Source organism: Drosophila virilis, unplaced genomic scaffold, assembly GCF_030788295.1.
Source record: "Drosophila virilis strain 15010-1051.87 unplaced genomic scaffold, Dvir_AGI_RSII-ME tig00003822, whole genome shotgun sequence".
Lineage (NCBI taxonomy): Eukaryota > Metazoa > Arthropoda > Insecta > Diptera > Drosophilidae > Drosophila > Drosophila virilis.
The window spans coordinates 268,692-291,340 of NW_027212957.1; the positions used below are offsets into that span (position 1 = coordinate 268,692).

General features: G+C 37.4%; 1 protein-coding gene across 1 annotated transcript; it reads left to right on the plus strand.

Annotated features, from left to right (window-relative positions):
- Positions 1 to 16,428: 16,428 nt before the first annotated feature.
- Positions 16,429 to 20,748, plus strand: Pnn (desmosome associated protein-like protein pinnin). The gene is made up of 3 exons (XM_002058704.4): positions 16,429 to 16,645; positions 16,727 to 17,493; positions 20,564 to 20,748. Exons 1-3 carry the CDS (start codon positions 16,518 to 16,520, stop codon positions 20,650 to 20,652), a joined length of 984 nt encoding a protein of 327 aa, XP_002058740.2. The 5' UTR covers positions 16,429 to 16,517; the 3' UTR covers positions 20,653 to 20,748.
- The last annotated feature ends 1,901 nt before the right edge of the window (positions 20,749 to 22,649 follow it).

Sequence of the window (22,649 nt, forward strand, 5' to 3'; positions counted from 1 at the left end):
GGTATGAGTCTGGGTGGCCAACCTTTGAAGCAGCGTGTGGACTATTATGCATCCCGAAATTTGCTCCAAACTGCCCAAATTCTGTAAGGCATATGCGAATTGACCTTGTCCGAGAATTCACGCAGTTTTGAAGCCGACTCCGAATCTAGCGTGTTGAGCCCAAGAATCAAATTGATGTGTGCCTGGAAAACAAGACGTTTGTTACTAAATCTTCTATTTAGGATATCCAGAACCACAGGATAATTGGCACCGGAAAACTCCAAAGATCGAACCGAATCCAACGCAGGGCCAGACAAACATGAACGAAAATGCTGCAACCTTTCAATGTTAGACAGCTCTGTATCCTTGTCGACAACTGACTCAAACATCGCGATAAAGTCCGAATATTCGGATTAACCACCGGAAAATGTTGGTAATTTGTGCTCGGGCGCTCAGCGCGTTCTGTTAGCTTAGATCAAGGTTTGGTATGGCAAATCCTCAAGACGAAGAACGGTTCAGTGGGGCGGGCCTTGAGATTGACGACGCTGAATTTTTACGCGAACGCGAACTTCAACCATGGCGATCAACTCGTCAAAATCATCACGTAGCTGCCAATTTCATCGAAATTAAGCTCCTCTAGCGAGTTATGCGCGGAATTAAAGGCAGACTTAGTTTGTTCGATTACCAAAAGGCGCACTTCTAAGTCGAGGGTACAAGAGTTGTTAATTTTATCCTCAGATAATTAATTTTCAATACACTTGGCTCGCTCGAACAATGCAACCGCTTTGCGCTTAAAAAAAGACACCCTGTTTGACTGCGTATCATCTGTGTTCTCCCCTTACATCAATTTTCACAAGCACAAAATCAGATGCAGCTGCTTATGTACAAGCGTATGTAAATAAGCTGAGGCGGCGAATGACCGCGCAAGGGGAAGAGCGCGAAAGTCAACTAGCGGCGTTTATGCATATGCGAATATTTGGGAGCTGTAAATGGTCAGCTCACACAGGCGGTTTGCACTTGCCTAATTATAACCATTTACGATGATTATGTTCTACTTGAATAATCACAATTGTAATTTGCAATAGATTTATTTTGCTTGTGTGCACTGCAATGTTAAATCTCGCCGGGGCCTCCACATGTTGAGTTACTAATGTTTTTTAGCAACTGTTTATAACCTAAACCAAGAAATAAGTAAATTTTGGCCTTTCACAACAACACGTTATAGTTCAGTTTATTAGGCAAATTTATGTAGATTATAAGGTTATTTGGCAGAATTGGTTCTTCGCTTCGCCTCGATTAACAACGAATTGAGAAAGCAGACAAAAAGGGAATATGCAATTTATAGCAGCTGACACAAGTGAAAGAAAGGCTTGCCAACCTTGTTTATAATAGACAGCTGTTCCGCTCGACCAAAATTACAACCTCTTCTTATGGTTACATGAATGTTTGCTTATGCTAATTCGATGAGGCTGCTGACACAGCCTCAACACATATTATTCATAATAATGAATCTAGCATATAAGTTGAAAAATATGTCCAAGCAAATATTTATTAAGAAACTAAATGTTATTGATGAGCAACCTATACAACCCCCAGTTGAACTTGAAATTGAGAAAAATTAAAAATAAAATTTAAGTATGTTACCAAAATTGTATTTAAGTATTAAAATAACATTGTTATTGTAATTATCTTTTTTATGTACCCTGCAAGCGTGAGGACGCGCTTTATTTTTAGTGGGGAGGAGTGATATATTCACAACAACAGAAATTTGAACCACAGTTATTCATCAGATGCTTTGCATGGCATAACCCACTGTATGTTTACAAATTGAATAATTATAACAAAAGCATGCAATGCTAACAGTTGCGAATATCATAAGAGTAGAATGCCTTCTGCAGCCAAACTGAAATAATATTCACATTAATATATAAACAAAAACTGACCAACAGAAAGCCGCTGGCATAAACAAGCTGCAGCTGTTGTATCTTTGCTAAAAGTCACGTACTCCAGTTAGTAATGAGCTTTAAATGCTATATTTAAGTAAGCTAATCCAGATATTCAACCACCAACCAAACAACATATAGACTGGACATCACATAGAAGAAACGTTGGCACAAAAAGTATCGGAGGCATCTGGTCCAAAATCGCGAGTAAGGGAGTAAGATATACATATGATGTATTGTTGAACCGCGCTACTCTACAGGAAAGTGCTTGGCGCACTCTCTTCCATATAATTTGTGCGATACAACGGCAACGCTGTTAATTTTTATCTCGCTCGCACTTACTCTCAGCTCTTAATGCTCTCTCTTTATGTTTAGGGATCGTTTCAATGGTGTGTGTATGTGTCCGACAAGCAAAACTGCGCAAAAATTCAATTTTTTCCAAATGCTGAAGCATTTCTACCCTTTTGTAGGCACGAGTAATATGAAATAGAGAAAGGGTTTGCCACGTTGATGCGAAATTCTTGTAATTTAGCTCGCTATTGTTGGTAAGGGTACTCAAGCGTTGCCATGCGTTGCCAATATTTTTGACTCCCTATTCAAGCATACTTGCATATTTTGTATATGAATAGAAGCATTTATGCACTTGCGTGCCTGTTTGCCTGTCCCCGATGCAAATTTAACAAGATTTTAGGATTTCTGATTTTCGACCTATACACACAAACACACATTATTGGCACGCTTACAATTACTTTATTTTTATTTCATATATATATTTATATATATATATATAATATATATTATATATATAAGTTAACTAACTCTTGCATGCGCAATGCTGGTGAGTGAGCCGGTAACATGGTCGGGATGTTATTATGAATTCATATTTTCATATATTGTATTTAGCTCTGAAGAATTTGTATTATGTAAAATGAGTTCTGAAATAAACGTCGTTAGTTCAACGCGTCGGTACTCCGGCATCAAGCCGTCACTGTAACACATAATTGCCAAACAGACAACAAATAAACGTCACTTAATCAATGCACCGAAATGACTCTTAATTGGCGCCCAGCTAAATGAAAAAATCTTAAACAAAAGCCCGCCTAAATAATACAATATAAAAAAGCTTCGGTTCTATAAATTCGTGACAAGCCACCGTTGTGAAAAGTGATGTAAGAATGGCTATCTTCGCCACGCCGAAGATCTAATACCCACTGCAAACCCAACCTTTTCATAATGCTCATAGTGCTTTGCCCGTATTTAAGAAGCGCAGGGAAAAAGTTAATACTGAGTTTAGTCATGATATCTTGAAAAACAAAACAGGTTTTTAATCAAAAACCTAGTTTTTGACCGATCGTTCCTATAGCAGATATATGATTTGGTAGTCCGATGTAAATAAGATTTTGCACGCATGGTGAACTCTTTAAATGCTGTGTTTAATCCAAATATCTAGAATGTCAAAAATATTTTCCATACAACAACTTTATTTTCGACCGATCGTTTCTATTAGAGCTATATGATAAAGTGCTCCGAGCTTAATGGGATTTCGCACATTAATAATAAATCTAATTAATGCCGAGTTTGCTCAAGATATCCTGAAAGTCAAAAAAATGTCCATGCAATAGCTTAATTTTCGACCGATCGGTCATATGGCAGCTTTTTGATATAGTGATGCTATCGTAATAGGATTTTTCATATATATATGGGGAGCATAGAATAACTAATAAATCTCGCGTTTGGTCATCCAGCAAATTAATTTACGACCGACCTATGACAGCTATATGATATAGTGGACCAATCCAGGTGGTTCTGACATATGTACTGCGTGCAACAGAAAGAGGGACTTTTGCAAAGTTTCATAAAGATAGCTTTACAACTGAGAGACTAGTTCGCATTGAAACAGACAGATGGACAGACAGACATGGCGACATCGACTCGGCTGATGATACTGATCAAGAATATATGTTTTTTATGGGGTCGGAGATGTCTCCTTCTATGCGTTACACATATCACGACAAAACTTTAATATCCTCTGCATGGGTATAAAAACAGAAACAGAAACAGTGTTTATGACTGGCATCAAAACAGTCAGTGTGTTTTCGCTTTCTTTACTTACGTCAATTTGGTCATTGTGCGTGTGTTCCAAATGCCGCAGGAGCTCCTCGGGGAGCGATCACTAGAATAGCGTGTAAGCTAGACTGGGCAGCGACTTTACTAATAATGTCAGCATGTTAGACGAATCAAGTTAACAAAGGGACTGTGTGAAAAATTCCGCGATGAATCGTTGCGGATATTCATATCAGAACTAAAGCGCAGTCTGACAGATGTACTTTTTGCGACAACACCCATGGACTTGCTTGCGGCTCTGGCTCTCACCCAAGAGGTCGAGTCGAACCATGAAAGATATGCTTTCGCTGCCAATTTTGCGTGAAGCCAGGAAGAAATAGAGCGCTGGTCAAAAGCGAAAGGGCAAGGTCAACAGCTGGAGAAAGTTGCGCAGCGAACAGATCAACCAACAAGCAGTGCGAAAAACCCGCATTTCGAAAAAACAGCACAATCCACAGGGTCAGACCAGACAACGTAGTGGTAGGGTTCAAAACTACAACAACGTACCTGACATAATGGAAATTAACCCTTTAATGTCCAAGTGCCTAATGAAAGCTCCGGCTTACATCATCTCCAGTAATTGTCAGGCCTATAAATCGGCAAACACTTCTGCCCGATCAGTTGGTCAGGGATGTCAGAGAGTGAATCATACTATTCAGAGTCAAGAAGATTCGGACGCTATAAATTTCTTAGGGGTTAGTCCCTGCTGCCTTTTTCAATGCACTTAATTCATGGCACTAACAAAATATCACAGAAATGTTATATATCAATATTTGGTCAGAAACGTTTTTCCTTTTCCCGGATCTTTCAACATCCAACGGGATCATAGGAATTGACCTGTTAACACACGTCGGAGCACAACTTTGTCTAAACAGTAGCCAACTCAAGTTCGGTAATCAACCTCTACTATACCCTAAGTGCCAAAACGTTAATTTCACTTACGTAGATTGCGCTGACTTTCCCCCTTCAATAAGAGACAAATTCTTAAAAATGTTATTGGGATGGAAAAAGACCTATATACTCTAATGAAGCTTTGCCTGACAAAGATTCTGTAGTAGCCACCATAAGGACTACAAATGAGGATCCTATCTATGCCAAGTTGTATCCCATGTGTGATTCAAGATCTTTTGAAGAAGGGCATAATTCAGAAATCCGTTTCTCCCTATAACAACCCCATTTGTGTGGTAGATAAATGGACTTTCGAAAACTTAATTAAGAACCATTTCAGATAGGTATCCCACGTCCACTATTTCCATGATTTTTGAAAATCAAGGTAAGGCCCTGACTTTTCGACCTTAGACCTGAAGTCTGGCTACCACCAGATCACGCTTTCAGAACGTGACAGAGAAGAAACTTCTTTCTGAGTGAATGGAGGGAAGTACGAATTCCTTCGACTCCAATTTGGCCTAATAAATGCAGCCAGCATTTTTCAAAGGGCTATTGACGATATATTGCGAGCGCAAGTCGGCAAATCTTGCTTTGTATATGTATATGACGTCATTATTTTTTTTTAAAGGATGAAGAATCTCACGTAAGACATGTTGATTGGGTATTGAAAAGTTTGTATGAAGCGAACATGTATCCTAGGTATCCTAGGAAAGGACAGCGTACATTTTGTTGGATTTGTGGTCACTTGCAATGGTGCCACAACCGACCCAGGAAAAGTTATGGCCGTACAAGAATTCCCAGAGCCCAATACGATTTTGAAGGTAACACACACACACAATTACATAAAGTAATTGGCGTGGCGAACTCGCGTATACCTTATGAGAAAATCAAATAAGGAAAAGAAATGAGCCGAAGTTATTGTTAAAAATATCCACATTTAAATGGCTAACGTGTCAAATAATCGGTCAATAATATATATACGCATATATGTATGTATAGGTTAATATATATAGTATATATAACATGTGAATTGTTGTATATCGCAGCATTGTACACACAACAAAAATTGAGTTGAATCATTTGTATTAGTTCTCGCAACAAAACCGGTTTTGAATCTTTAATGTACTTAAAAAGTAAATTAACATTAACTTACACTTAAACGTTGCAATGAAACTAATACTTAAGTTATCTGTAGTTAAGTATTATTTAAAGTTAAGTTCAATATTTGTCAAAATTGGCGCAATCTTAACGGCCTTTCACAAAGTAAATGCAACAAAATATGTTGCCATTTTCGAACAGAAAGTACAACCAAAGACAATATAAACACTAAGATGAGTAACGCCATACAACAAAATGCTACTATGCAGCTTGATTTTTTGAAAATTGAGAACGAAAACGAAATCTGTAGCATTGCGCTCTCACAGCCGAGAGAACGAAAAAGCTAAAACTAGAAATTGGTCTCAGCTTCGGCTCTGTGACGGCCGTGCAAGCAATTATGTTTGTATGCGTGTGAATATACATATATAACAGCATATTTAAATGTGTTGTTATCCACTTCTTTGGCAAAGTCTCTGGCTGGCAAATAAACAATTTTCTTAGTTTTTTAGCGCAGATCACGACCTACCCAAAATTTCTGTTGATATATGAATGCATTTTGTGTACTCCGTACAAAAAAATTTGTATTTTTAAGTCGATGCAAATATTTATGTAATTTTTATTATTTGAAATTATAAATTAAATTATTATTATTTTTAAGTAATACAAAATAAATTAAGGAAATAAAAGTGCATATTGCTTGTTTTCAAAGATACATTTAATTAATTTTTATTTATTTTTAATTTATTATTTTTTGTTCGAATCATAAAAAACAAAGTACGCAGGGAACATCGCGAGGAGGCCATTATATTTATAATGGGGTCATAACTAAATATGACCTTCGCGTCGACTTGAAATGTTATTGTATTTTTAGCACTCTTTGATTTTTTAAATGGAGAATAAAAATAATATTAATTAAATTTAAAGAAATTATGTAAATATTTGCATCGAATTAGAAATACATATTTTCTGCGGAGCAAACCTCAGTACACAGAATGCACTCACATATCAACACAAATTTGGGATAGGTCATGATCTGCGTAAGAAAACTAACAAAATTAATTTCTTGCCAGCTAAAGCCAAAGCAATGAATAAAAATACTTTATAGTTCTTATGCATGTATAATTCACGCATACAACAAAAGGTGCACGCTCGCTATTGGCTGAGACAAGAACTTTTGTCGAGCATACAGTGTCCAAAAAGAAAAGTGAAATCAATCTATAAAGCATGCATTTCATGGATAAAGCACAAACACTTTGCGTCGATCGTAAGTTCTAAACTTTTTCGCTCAATGTACTTCGAAAACGAACCGACGCAAAGCAGCACCTGCCTGAAGGCAGGCTGGGGACTAACTTCGTAGCTCGTGTCAGCATCAGCAAACCGCGACTTCGGAATTCGTTGTCTGGTCTTTGGAGAACGAACAACCAGTCGGCAAGCATGCCGTACGAAGCCTCAAAGGCCAGATGAAAGGCCAGGCTAGAAATTTTGCGTCGCATTCAAATGTATGGGCGCTACTCATCTTAGTGTTTATATTGCCTTTGGTACAACTACACTGCTACGAATTGTCATGGATTTTGTAGTTTGTACGTTGAATTAACCCCTGTATAATGCTGTTTTTCTCCTCAAAATTTCTTTTTTATCTTTATTTACTGATTTACACTTTGTTCCTTATCGTCAAAAATATTTCTTATGCAGAAGCATCTTGTCTGTTATCTTTGCAGATATGTGTTCATTTTATACCCTGAACCCATTTAAAATGGGTATTAGCAAAGTTTAAGAACTTATATAATTTTTACACAAGGCGCTTCTTGCGCAATAACTATGTTAAGAAAATAGCACACATAGATTGATTTCACTTTTCTTTTTGGACAGTGTATGCTCGAGAAAAGTTCTTCTCTCAGGTTGGTTGTATGCGTGAATTATACATGCATAAGATCTTTAGAGTATGTATGTATGTGTTGTTATTCACTGCTCTGGCTTTAGCTGGCAAGAAATTAAATTTGTTCGTTTTCTAGCGCAGATCATGACCTATCCCAAATTGATGTTGATATATGAATACCCGAAGGTCATATTTAGTTATGACCCCATTATAATTATAATGGTCTTCTCGCGGTGTTCCCTGCGTACTCTGTTCTTTATAATTCGAACGACAAAAATAATAAAATAAAAAAAAAAATTTATGTATGTAAAGAGACTTTGCCAGAGCAGTAATTAACAACACATTCAAATATGCTGTTATGTATGTATATTCACACGCATACAAACATAATTGCTTGCACGGCCCTCATAGAGCCGAAGCTGAGAGCCAATTCTATTTTTAGCTTTTTCGTTCTCTTGGCTGTGAGAGCGCAATGCTATTGATTTCGTTTTCGTTCTCAATTTTCAAAAAATCAAGCTGCATAGTAGCATTTTGTTGCATGGCGTTACTCATCTTAGTGTTTATATTGTCTTTGGTATTAGGGTATATTGTATATGTACAAAATCCAAATGTATGTAACAGGCAGAAGGAAGCATCTCCGACCCCTTAAAGTATATATATTCTTGATCAGCACCAATAGCCAAGTCGATCTAGCCACGTCCGTCTGTCTGTCTGTCCGTCTGTCCGTATGTATGAACGCAAGGATTTCAGAACCTATAAGAGCTATAGACTTAGATGTAGGTGCTCCTAGTGCCTGCGCAGATCGAGTTTGATTCCGATAATCGATAACTTACTCCGTTTCCAAGCAATCGATATGGATATCCTGTTTTTTTTGGGCAATTTTGGTAAGTAATAAGAGTTAGAGTCACCAAACTTGACATACAACTTCTAAAATAGAATATATATATGCATTTTATGTTGGAAGAAGAGGGTTCAGGGTATCGCCTAGTCGTGAGCTTACGACTATAACCTCTTACTTGTTTATTATAGTGCCCTGTTTGATTTCTGTTTGGACTTTTAAAGATATTTTTATTCGCTGGCAATCAAAAAACTGTAGTACACTCATCGGTAATTCTAATTCGACAATTTTCTTGTGATTTTAGGTATTTTCTTAAGCAAAATGTAACTCTCGGACTATATATTTTTTCCTATATTTTTATATCTCCAAAAAATCTCTTCTATTTTTTAGTCGTTCCAATTTTATGAAACAGTTTCACCTTCCCTTTCTTTTCTTTAACCTTTGGGAAAAGTACTTATTTTAAATTTACTATTTATTTTCAAAACTATTCATGTTTGCTTGGATAATATCCGAGCCAATGAAGAATTCTTCTTTAAGATTGCAAACCCTAGAGGCATTTCTAGGTCTAGCTAGCTATTATAGATGCTTTTTAAAAGATTTTGCAGCAATAGCAAAACCCATTTCAGAAATCCTAAGGGTGAAAATGGGTCAGTCAGCAGACATAGATCTAGAGAAGTTCCGGTCAAATTCTCTGATCTCCAACGTAGCACATTTCAAAAACTGCGTACCATACTTGCGTTTCCTGCTCCGATATACCGATTTCAAGAAGACGTTTGATTTAACGACGTACGCTGCGGGATATGGCATATTAACAGTTCTCTCCCAAGAAGACAGGTGATCATCATAATGAACTCTAGGACACTGAAGACTATAGATATTAATTATCTCACAAACGAAAGAATACTACTGGCTATTGTGAGGGCCCTTGGCAATTTACGCCATTATATGTACGGGGTGAAAGATCTTAACATCTTCAGAGATCATCAGCCTCTGGCCGTCGACATGTCTTAATCAAACCCTAACCCTAAGTTCGAACGATGCATGCATTGCCACGGTTCACAGTGAGCTTTCCCTGACTTACACAATTGAATCTACTGAAAAACCATTGAATTGTTTCCAAAACCAGATAGGGGAGTCTTCGATTCCCTAAGCACGCTGGGGAAATGTTACATGTGCACATCTCTCACCAGACGTACAAATTTTTCTAACATGCATTGACAAATTTTTAATATTCGCTATAGTGCAGTCAATTCAATCAAGAACCATAGAAGAATTAAAAGTACCCATATTACAGCTCATGAACTTCTATTTGGCAGTCAAAGCAATCTACTGCGACAATGAGCCGACCCTAAACTCCCAGACGATCAGCGTGCTTCTAATGAACAATTATGGTGTCAACATTTTAAATGCACCACCACTATGTAGTGTTCTAACTGGCAGGTCGAGCATTTTCTTAGCACTCTGCGTGAGTTTGCTAGATGTCTGAAGATCGCAAGAACATAACCGGTACTATTGAGGTCATTTTGTTGGCTACAAGTAAATACAGCAAGACAATTCACTCGGTGTTGCTAATGGAGTTGCAAAACACAATGCTCGTCATAACCCTATTCATCAGATGGCTGGTGCTATACGAGTCAGCCGAAATCTTCGCTAATAGTCTGGAGAGCCGGTGTATCTTAATTAAACTCACATGCGAATGTAGGAAAAAAGGTTAATGAACCGCTGAAGACCCCATTTCAAATGTCTCTGCCCTCTAACCCATATAAAAACATAAACTTAAAAAAAAACTCTGGCGAGGGCTTGTGTTGGACTGCTGCTCTTCATAGTTCGTTTGCTCAACAGCATTCTACACTTTCCAAAGATCTAGAACACTGATCACTATGATCCGTAAGCCAGAGAAGCAGCTCACAGCCGTAGACGCGTACAGACCAATCAGTATCCTCCCTGCCCTTGCAAAGATGTTGGAAAGGGATACTCTCAATCGGATCACGTCTGGAAGCCATAGAGGACAAAGAATATGTGATGGCAGTGTTCATGGATATTCAACAATCCTTTGATGGAGTTTGGTACTCTGGGCTTGTCTATAAATTATAGAGCCTTTTAACGCCACAATTGATCCAGTTGGTGAGTAGTTTATTGATGGACAGAACATTTTGTTCAGGCATTAATTGTGAAAAGTCGACAAATCGACCCATATGCGCCGGAGTCCCACAAGGCAGTATTCTCGGTCTCATTCTCTTCTACACAATATACATAGCTGACATGCCAACAACCAGCTCAGTTACGGCAGCTGACAGGGAGGATGTCCTTATGCTGTGCTGACTAGAGGTCCTCCTAGTCCATGCGCAGATGGAGTTTGCTTCCGATAATCGATAACTTACTCCATTTCCAAGCAATTCATAAAAATAGATAACGAAATCGTTTTTGAGCAAATTGGGTATATACTAAGAACTAGAGTCACTAAAAGTGATATGTTTATTCTATAATGGTATATATATCAAGTATCTTTTATTTTATACCTATCACAACATCCCGCTACTACATAATACTTATCAAGTTAATAACCCAACTCGTATTGCGCACCAGTTTAAGCTACACCTTTAATGCAATTACATTTTTGAGAATACACAGGTATTCTATGGTACAATAAGATACATTGTAAAACATTTCATTAAGATCGGTTTTTCTTTTTTTTTTCGGTATTTTGAATGCGTACGTGCTTGCGACGCAAGTTACAAGAATTTCTGTATACATGTACACAAACACATTCATGCGCGTCTGCTTCGATTCGATTGAATTGTTTTCTGTTCTGCTATTTTAATTCGTTTTTTTTTTTTTTTTTCTAAATAAGACTCAATAATAAGTGTGGCTGTTGAGATTGGTACTGGGCCCAACACGTTTCCTTGTGGGATACCGGCATACCCGGCATACCTCTCCTAGCGTCAAGTAAAACGTGTCTGGAAGCAGGAGCTTCAGCTTGTGCTGTGGTCAAACGCCTGCTTTATAACGATAAAGGTCGCCGAGGGATTTACAATTTTGTCGTGAAATGTGTAATGCATAGAAGAAGACATGTCCGACCCCATAAAATATAAATATTCTTGATCAGTATCAACAATATGACCCCTGGTCTCTCAGCTTTCAAGCTATCTTTATGAAACTTTTTTAGTAGTCCTTCTTTCTGTTCCACGCAGTAAATATGTAAGAACCAACTGGATCGGGCCATTAGGATTACACCACTAAATCATATAGCTGCCATAGGACGCATCGGTTGAAAATTAAGTTGTTGCATGGACATTTTTTTTGGATTTCACGATATCTTAAGCAAACTCGGCATTAATTAGATTTACTATAGATGTGCAAAATCCTATTAAGATCGGAGCACTATAATATAGGGCTGCGATTGGAACGAACGGTCCATATTAAGTTGTTGTATGGAAAAATTTTTGTTTTTTCACTATATCTTAACTAAACTCGGCATTTATTAGTTTTACTACGCTCCTCATATATATGCAAAATTTCATTAAGATCAGACCACTATATCATATAGCTGCCATAGGAACGATCGGTCGAAAATTATGTTGTTTCGCTTCCTAGATACGGTCATGGCACTATGAGCATTTAAAAGGTTGGGTCTGCAAGGGTATTAGATCGGCGCGCCGAAGATAGGCTTTCTGTCTCGTTAGGTTTCAAATGAGTTTACAATTGTTTGTGTTATTCTATGACGCTGCTCATAAATATTCTTTAGAATATTTTCACCAGTATAGCCAATAAGCTGATGGGGCGGTAGGAGGCAGGGTCTTGCTTAAGTTTCCATGGTTTAGGTATCAGTATGATTTCCGCACACTTCCATTGTGAAGGGCAGTGGTGGAGCCTAATGATAGCATTGTAGATGCCCTTAAGGAAGGTGAGGGCACGTGGGCACATGGAAGGAGCTTGACGTTGGTTGCATCGATGATATCGGACCCAGTTATTTTAGATGTCTTTAGACTAGACACTACATTTGTGATTTCTTCTGCCAGTAATGGCTGTATCGGCAAATCTATTTGGCAAGGTGTGTCTAAAAATTTGCATCTGATTCAGGACACATGTTGAAAACTCTTCCTAGATGGAGTGCGAAAGTTTAGGCTCTCTTCTCGTTAGAACGACACCAGGAGCCAAATGCGTTGAGAATGGGTGCAATCCTTTTAATTGGTCTCTTGGGGAATCTGGTGGCGTTCGTGTGCTCTAGACCTTGAAGTGCGGCTTTGTCAGATAGTCAGGCAGTGTCTCGTTACGCAATTCCAGTAGGAGAGTCCTTAAGTCTTTGCATACACGGTTAATGACTGCTTTGTCGCGAGGATTTCGACTAAGCTGCCAGATGCTGCAAATCGGACGCATAGTTCTCAGTCGCTTGGTGACTTGCTCTGAGTACAGATATCGGTCTCTCGTGGTCTTAAGCATGAGCTGACTTAGAAGAGTGCGAAGGAGTTCAAGAGTGTGCAACGTTATGTATTGTGCGTGTCCCTAAATTGATGGTGGGATCTAGTGCGCACAGTGATCGGATAGTAGATCAAAGTCATTCTCCACTTGCACTTGATTTTAATTCACACTATAGATGATCGCAAAGTCGAGATCGTCGGGTACCTTCTGAATGTCCGTGGGCCAGAAGGTGGGTGTCCGGGCGAATGAGTGGTGAAATGCCTTGCTTGGAGCTGCTTGAAGCCAGGGGTCCAGGACAGGAGTGCGCTAAGCGTAATGAATCTCTGATTTGATGAGAATGGCTGCACAGCATCGAGCATTGCTACTCGTGGTTTGTGAAAATAAGGCTAAAGCAATCTATTTTAAAATGAGATCGATCGATGAAGTCAGATTCAGAGATGAGCATAATATCTACATTTTTTCTCTCAAGGTACATATCAACCTCAGGCCTACTTTTACATAGGCCGTTCGAATTGCATAGGAGCATCTTTAGGCCTATTTGCCTAATGATGCCAGAATAGTGCTCATCATGTACGTCATCTGGGCAAATTGTGTTGTCATCTAGCTCGTTTGGTGTGTGTTAAAGTCGCTAAAAGTTGGGTTGGGGTGGTATTGATGTCCTGCTGTATTAATGTAGCTAACGTTACTATTCCTGAATTTTTAAGGAGTGTTGATGGGCAACGTGCTGATGTAGTTAGGTCATACATACATTCTGGTTGACGTAAGCCTGCGCTTATCGTGATCGCGTTGTGTCACAATGGCATTGTAGATTCTGCGTCCCTTGAAGGAAGCAGTGTCGCTGTCGCCACGATGAACGCATGAGGCAAGAGTATCTCGAGGCGTTGCGCAATCTGTGGATTTGTGCTTGTCACTGCATTTGACGCTTTAAAATTAACGGCAGTAACATTAAGTGTGACCTGGCAACTATAGCACTGATCGAGGTCATTGAACTTCCTTGGGGGCTCAATCACTATAACTGCATTGCACCGTCTTTTGACCTCAAAGATGGCTTTGATATGACTGACGGAGAATATTGCCATGGGTGCCATTGTAGCTCTATTTTGGACAATTGTTCTGTGGGCCAGACTACTGCGCTTGCATAGGCATACGATTTTTGCATTTTCACTTATAAGTGTATTACTTATTTAAGTGTATTACTAATTTACATTGGGGGCCCCACTAAATACAAATGGTTAAGTTGCAGTCTTACCACAGAATACATATACTAAATGTAAGTACGTCAAAAAAATAAACATCCTTCGTGCCATCAGCAAATATAAAGTCAAAAAGTTTAAAGAGAATTTTTCCCAAATTAATAACTTTATTCCACTATCAACATTTCTTAACTTTATTTTCGAATGTCATATTTTTTGCGAATGGGAAGTATGTTGCCTGTACGTTTTTCAATTTAAAACCACAGATATCGCATATGCAAAAAGGATTCAAAAAATTCTGATCTTTGCGGGGATTTATCGAATTTGTTACAGAACTACTTGTTTTCCTTTGAGCACCGCCGGCTGGCTCATTGGATCTCTGGGTGTAGTCCCATCCCTGGCCCGCAGTCCGCACAATTTATGTCAAAAAGCTTCAAATTTGTAGCAAAACAAATTCCCACAACAATATCGTTAAACGAACTTCAAAGTCAATAAATATATAGCACATGAAACTACTAACAAATGCAAAGCATTAACAGTTGTGACAACAAGTAAATGGAAAAACAAAACTGAGACACTAAACTAGAACACTAAATAAACAACAACAAATATTTATGTTCTCTGCTTTGCCAAAACTGTTCTCGGTTCCAGACTAACGGGTCCGCCCTACCTGAGACGGTCATCCCTCCCTTCTTCCTTTTTTTGCCACTGGCTGTCGTTCATCAGCCCATGTCGGCAGTCATGCCCCTTATGTCCGTCGACGCATAATAAGCCGGACATTTTCTTACTTCAGTACTTACAACTAATTACATAGTTGCATTTCCTTAAAATTTTTAACAATTGGTATTATGACTTATTTCACTATCTCCTTCCAGAACATAATAACATAAGCGGCACAGTATGGATAAATAATATATATTAATTAATTGACGTAAACACGACTCACGCAGAAATATATATAATTCTTTTAAAACAAAACTGTTAAGGTTTTAAAGGTTATCTAATTCGCCTAATATTGCCTTAGTTTACCCAAAGAGATCTCTGGGTGTGATAAGGGGCGATTCGTTTTATATATATACTTATGTACATATTTTTCTTTCGATCTTATTCGTTATTTTCTTTTATGACTGCTGCACAGTGTTCAAATTTTCAGAGTGCGATCGACTAATTTTTTTATAGAAAATTTTGGTATTGCGGTCGGCAAACGTAATGGTGTTTGGGGACGTTCCCTTCCGTTTATAAACAGAAAAAACTGCAGATTGATGTCAGCAGCGCTTTATCTGCGCTGAGTCTGGGGGGTGTGCTTGGACCTGCTTTTCTTCTAATCTCTCTTTGAGTAAGTTGGGTAGCCAATCGTTCATTGAGTTTCCCCTCTCAGCGCAATGGATCGCAAGACGGGCGTTGCCACCTTCCAGCTAATTGGGTGCTGTCTAACTCTCCCCACTTTGACCATATGACAAAAAGATATCGTCCTGGTCGATAATATCGACCGGAACCAAAAAAAAAAAACAGAATATCGATGCTGCTGATCATAACAAATGCAACAAATTTCGCATCGATGTTATAGAAAACATGAAAGTATCATTACTCATTCATAATCGCACAGTTTTTAACATTTAAAGGTGACCAACTCTGACAAAGATTCCATTTAATGGAGGTCCTACTTCACGGTCATATTATTTGACTTCTGGTACCTTGCGCTTAGGTTAATAAAATCAAACCGATCATCTATTTACTTAAATTTTAATTTTGTTTTATTTGTTTTTTATTTAATTAGATTTTCTTATATCCGGTATCCTGTTACTACAGCAACTTTTATCAGAGTGGCGAATTTCCTTAAATAAGCGGCACTTTTGCCATTTATTTGTTATTGACAACGGACAATTTGAATGGAATCGCAGAATTTTAAGCTCATAACAAAATTTGAACATAGTGGATTCAATCTAACACTTTTGCTGAACCAGTGGGTAATGAAATTTGATATATGATGTATGGAATAAAATAAATCGATTGTGTACGTTGATATATTATGGCTTGCTATATCGAATAAGCTCGATATATAAAAGGAAAAATTCGATAAATTTGTTGTAAATTAAATTAGTTTGTGCATCCCTAATGACCAGTTTCTATTAAAAGTAGTCAAACAAAACGTAAAAATAAATTATAAAAATTTGATAAAGATGGAAGTCAATATTGCTCAATCTTCTGTTGATGATGTAGAGAAAGAACTTAACTCTGCCAAACGATCATTAATCACACTGAACGACAATATCCGACGACTTGTTGGTAGAGGGCTTAAGGAATCGAGGTTTTTATTTAACAACATCAATGAGAAGACATGAGTTTTTGTATATATACATACATATATATATATATTTTTTTTTTTTAGAATGGAAAAGTATAATGCCGATATCTTAAGTAAAAGAAATGAGCCAAATCAAAACAAAAACATCCAACGGTACGACCTTTTAAAGCAAAAGCGCCGAATGCATGACGACAAAATTGTATATAATCGGCTTTCAGACGACGAATTATGGATGCCAGCACCGCGACTAAACTCGCGTGTTATTCGAGAATTGCCTTCGAGGGAAGAAGTTGTTGAAGCTCAGGGAATAGATTCTGAATCGAGAGCTCGCAATCGCCGGATGTTTGGGTCCCTTTTGGGAACATTACAAAAATTCTGCCAAGAAGAGTCTCGGCTAAGAAAAAATGAAGACAAAAAAGCGCTAATAGAAAAAAAATTGGAAAACCAAGAACTAAAAGAAAGAGCATTATTACAAAAAGAACGTGATTCACTATTCTTAGATAGGAAGCTTAAACAACTCGAAATTATATGTCTTGAGAAAAAAATGGCACGTCTTAGAGACTTTAAGGCTTGGGAATCTTCAATAATTTATCACCAAAATCATATTCGCACAAAAACAAAACCACATTTATTTTTCCAACCTCGAATGCATACGGTACAGACAGAAAAGCTGTTAATTAAAAGTAAATGCGAGTTAGATCACTTAATAGAACAGCGCCGCGAACACTTACATGATGAACTACGTAAAATTGACTGTTCAAATAACATAGATGACGACAGTTCACTGAACCGAAGAAACATCTATTACAATAAAAACGAAGAACCTACGAAGAGCAACATTCCAGGAATACGTAAGTAAAAATATATTTAATTGTCTTGTAGGAAATTTAATGGGTTTGGGCAAATGTGTGTATCAGCACTAACCATACAACATATAAATAGGACAAGTAGAACCAATGTATTATGTTTTATGTAGATCACCACCGTCGGCTTCGTTTTTTTTTTTTTTTTTTTTTGGATTTTAAGTTTTCTGCGCTTATCATGATCCATGCCAAGCTTCTATTCGCATATGTATGTTTTGTTGTGTGCTGAGGTTGATTGGGTAGAGAATCAATAACTAGCCTATGCTTAATTATTATTATTTTGATTGCAACAGCGAACCCGTAAAAATCTTATTCAAATATAATTTTATCTCTGAAGTTATATTATTTGCGGAAATTAATTAATATTAACTAATTAATATTAAAATTTAAAAAGAAATCTAAATTCTAATATCGAATTCAAAATACTGATTTTCCGCAGTAAACAACTGTGATTACAAATTTGTAATAGGTCATGAAAGAAATCTAACAACACTATTTTTCTTCGCTAAAATCTAGAGCAGTGAATAACAACATATATGTACCTACTTTGTTGTACGCATGCATAATTCACACATATAAACAAAGGTGATTGCACGCCATTTGCTCAGATAAGAACTTCCCTTTAGCATACACTGCAAAAATAAAAGTAATGTCAATTTACGTGGACTTTTGTATAAAGATTAATTTTGCACAAGGTGCAGTTTGTGATAAAAATTTTTTATTTCTGAATTTGCCTTTACAATAAGGTAATATGTCATTCATTTAAAGAATGCATATTATGGATAAAGAAAAAATACTAACCGTCGTTTGTAAGTACGAAATTTGTCGCTCAATATACTTAAAGAAAGCAACGACGCAGAGCATAGTCGGCCAGCTTTGCTGAAGGCAAAGGCAGCATTACCAAGCCGCGCCTTCCGCCATTCGTTCGCTTGCCTTTTGGAGAGCGAAAAGCCAGTCGCGAGACGTGTCGTTTGAAGAGCGAAAAGCCAGATTCAAGTGTGTGCATATATATAATTACTCATATTAGTGTTTATATTGTCTTAGATATTGCCATGACGTCGTTTCTATGCGTACTAGCATCTCAATTTTTATACTATCGTTTTGTAACTTTGCAAATTGCCGTCTTTTTATTACAGGCCTACATTTGTCAGAACCAATTCGGCTCACTATATCATGTAGCTGGCAGAGGAGTAATCGGTTCAAAAGTAGTTTCTCTTAGTCACCATTTAGAAGTTTTAGTATGCTTCCTACTTATGTTTGCAAATGAGAAATGCCTATAACGGTAATGAATCTTCCGCGATCCGATGTCAATTAATTCTTTGCAAAATTCAATTTTTCCTAAGTTGACCTCCGTTTCCCCACTCTTTTTAAAATATCACTTTAGTTTTCAATTTGGTTTGATTCAGGACTCCAGACGGGAGTACTAATGACGTTGCAATTGTACTGCAAGCAAGCTATGCACATAAACAATTTCTATTTAGGGTCGTTATTGTTTTAAAACCTTTGGATCCGTTTATTTGAATTTTGGGGATCTACATAACAAAATATTATCGCACTCATTGACATTCGTTCTTTAGAAAGCAAGATAAGCTCCTTTGTCATCACATCATTGAAAATTTATTTTCTGTTCCACAGTTGCGTTGGCCTTTTTCGAAACTTTGGCCCGTATTGATGTTAGCACATTATTTTAGTATTATCCCAAAAAAAACCGTCACTCCAGTACTCCGCGCCTCTGTTAACGTGGTCAGTTGTAAGTTCGAAGCCTAAAGGGGGTATTTTTTTTTTTATTTTTATTACTGCTATAGCAAAAGAGCGCATAGCGCGAGCTGCATTTAAGCTCTTACCTGATTTTCGCTTGTGGTATATAAATAAGTATAAATAAACTAATTGAATTGGATTTTCATCAATTCGTTGGCCAGGCAATATACATATCCTAAACAGAAAATCATTATGCACAATACGTATGGCCAACGAGTTTAATTTTTAGGTACGTAGACTCTATATTACATTTTCTGCATTTTGAAATAATTAGTTGACATCACAATGTTTGTCGAATATTACTGTTTTTTTTTACTTTTGTGATTAGAAGAAGAAGCAGAGGTGAAACTTTTTGTTGAATTTATAGTGTGAACAAAAAGTTACCCAAATAATTTTAAAAAATGTTAAAGCCTTTTAAACGTATTCAATTAAATATATAAAATCACAGGAAATAAAAGTAAGTTTTTATTTGTCCTTGATTTTGTAGCTTAATAGCTTATATGTTTCCCATTCTTTAAAAAGACATCATTAGGGGGATTAGGCATGGAACCTGCCAAGTCTTCCATAGTGTAAATGCTTTTTTAACCGCTTTGCAATCAGAGGGTGTCTTATGTCCAGTAACGCACTTTTATTTATTTTTTTAATAATCTTTGCCCATCACAATTCGTAAGTGAACCGATTACAAAAGAGATACCGATTTTTTCGATTTGCCCCCAACCAACACAACTGTGCCCCATGTTTATTTCTATTTATTTATAGAGACTCTCATCTGTAGATTTGCTTGCAAATTCGGCGATTTTAACTAATAAACTGAAAAATATTGATCTGCTACGCGGCAAAATATTTTAGATCTTTCTTTCTAAGAGTGAAGTGTTTATTCCAAATGTTCTCACTTAATCTCTAAAACGAGAAGTTATTGCTTTTTCCCTTGTCCCAGTGAGCGTAGTCAAATTTATCAAATCTGTCTTCAACAACACCGAAAAAGAAATTTCTTCCAAACCCAAAACAATTTTCACTTTAAGAACGAGTAATAAAGTAAAAATTTTTTTTTACGAATGAGGCAAGACAAATAAAAAGATCGCACTCTTTTGGATCCGAAAAACCATCTGCTTATATAAATTGGATCCCTTTGAATTTGGGACGAGTTACACTAACAATTTTTGAAAATTTCATTCTCAACCTTATTTATTTGATCCGGGCATTGGTGAGCGCATTTTAGTTCGTTGTATAGATTTCGTATACCATAATAACTTGAATTTCTTTCTAATCCGTGTTTAATCTATATTGTTTAATTTTTCAGGTGACAACACTGAAAAACGAGACTATTCAAATGTGCCGATTGAGGATAATCCATTAAAGAGTAATAATTTGGTTATTCAAAAAGCATGAAGCTGTGTATTCGTACAAGATTATTTTCAATGTTAAAAATAAAAATTTAAATAACTTTCTATCGAAATTAAAATACCTTTTCTTCAATATTGACAAGTTACACCCATCTATGTCTTGTCCCAAAATATTCATTAATTTTCCATTCGTGTATAGATGGTGAATCACGTAATTATAATTTTGTATATACTTATAAGTTGAGCTGTACTTGGTAAAGTTAAAAATACCATACAAAAAAGGAATCGTTGACCCCATGCACACCCAAACCTTTTTATGCCCTTAACCAAACACGTTATGCTCATTCTACGGCACGGATAATCGCGCCGTCCCAACAGCACGGAAAGAGGATCAGGCAAACCTATATCAGTGGCCCACGCCAACAAAGTCTGTGGCTGAGCAAGAGCAAAGCCAGGTTCAGGCTCCCCATAATTATATCACACCCAATACCCAATGGCAAACCTCGCACTAAGGTAACGCTAGTGACACCACACTTAAACAAGTCCAAGCTAGCATTACCAAGCCATTACGCTTTGCATGACCAATATACATAATGCGCAGCAATGTGTAGTTGAGCTTTTAAAGGCGCTAAGAAACTAACAAAATATATATTTTTGGCACCAAAAGCCGCTGAGTGGAAAAAACACAAGATGCGGTTTGTAATAAAAATGTTTCTAGATTTGCCTATAATATTTTACAATCTATGGTCATCATTGATTTAGAGCATGCAAGTTATCACCCAACCCGCAAGGCAATTCTTATTGCAATCATAAACAACATTTCAGTCTAAGTCGGTATCCCAATTACTTAGCCCTTTCAGACTTATTAGACCCGTTTCAATCACGTCGTCCACTTAAGGCACAGCTGCAGCTCTGCTAACATAAATATCCAGATTTCCGGCTCTAACATAAACATAACAGCGCAACCACTTAACATAAAGATTCATATTCTCATGCGCGATTCATAACGTAAACTAAAGACCCAGTCTCTAGAGCGTAATTGCTAACGAAAACTTGACTCAAAGCGCCTAGCTTACGCAAGCCACCTCGCGAGCTTTTAAGCTTTAAGGAAAGAAGCTTTAGCATTAACACAGCTGATTCGCAGCATAAGATCACCGCGAGTTTTTGAGCTTTAAGAGAATAAGCTTTATCATAACCATGGCTGACTAGCAGCATAAGTTCACAATTGTACTTGAGTTCTAATCGTGGATTCAAATAAAACGGAAGTCTTCAGCCTCCCACTTAAAAAAAAATTTTTTTTTCTAATTAGTAGCCACTAATCGGTTAATTTGCATGCTATGAATAAAGAAAAATTTCTAAACGCTGTTTGTGCAAAATTGTCGCTCATTGCGCTTCGGAAACGAAGTGAGAACACGCTGAACCCTTGCATCTGTTCCAACGTCTGGGCGTGATGGCCAGCAAAATTGGCGAGCACATTAGCCTGTCTAAAGACCGTCAAGGCGCTGCACTCGGGGAACTACAGTTGCATGGCGAGCAGCACTGCAGGGAACAACAGCTATGCCGGGGAGTTGTTTGTCAATGGTCTATCTACCATTTATATAGGATTTCAGGATCACTTATTTGTACATTCGTTTTGGTTCGTAAGTCTCGCCTAACACTTTACACTCTCTCATACATTGAACCCAGTATTCCAGCAGCTAGTGTCATTTGCTTACGAGGATGTTAATAATACGGGCGACTTCTTTGATTTGTTTGCCAAATTTAAAAAGATCATGCCATAATGGTGTACTGGCGCTTTGAGCGCAGTGCCAGCGACAGCGAAGCCAGCTACGATATGTTACCAGTTGTCCTTCCAGATCGCAAGTCTGGAGCAAACGGACCATACCTACACATGCATGATAAGATACTTATCCAGCCTGATGTAAATACTTACTTCCATATATTTACATACTTCTTAACATTAGATAATCAGGTTTGGGCTTAATGCTAAAAATGACTTCAACTGCTCTACGTTCTCTGCCATGCAATGCACCATTCTAGGCG

Bases quoted from the DNA above. Each gene is read 5' to 3' on its own strand.
- Pnn (XM_002058704.4), top strand. From the start codon at position 16,518: ATGGAAGTCAATATTGCTCAATCTTCTGTTGATGATGTAGAGAAAGAA. The intron at 16,646-16,726 runs GTTTTTATTTAA...TTTTTTTTTTAG, and splicing joins AGAGGGCTTAAGGAATCGAG to AATGGAAAAGTATAATGCCG. The intron at 17,494-20,563 runs GTAAGTAAAAAT...TTAATTTTTCAG, and splicing joins GAGCAACATTCCAGGAATAC to GTGACAACACTGAAAAACGA.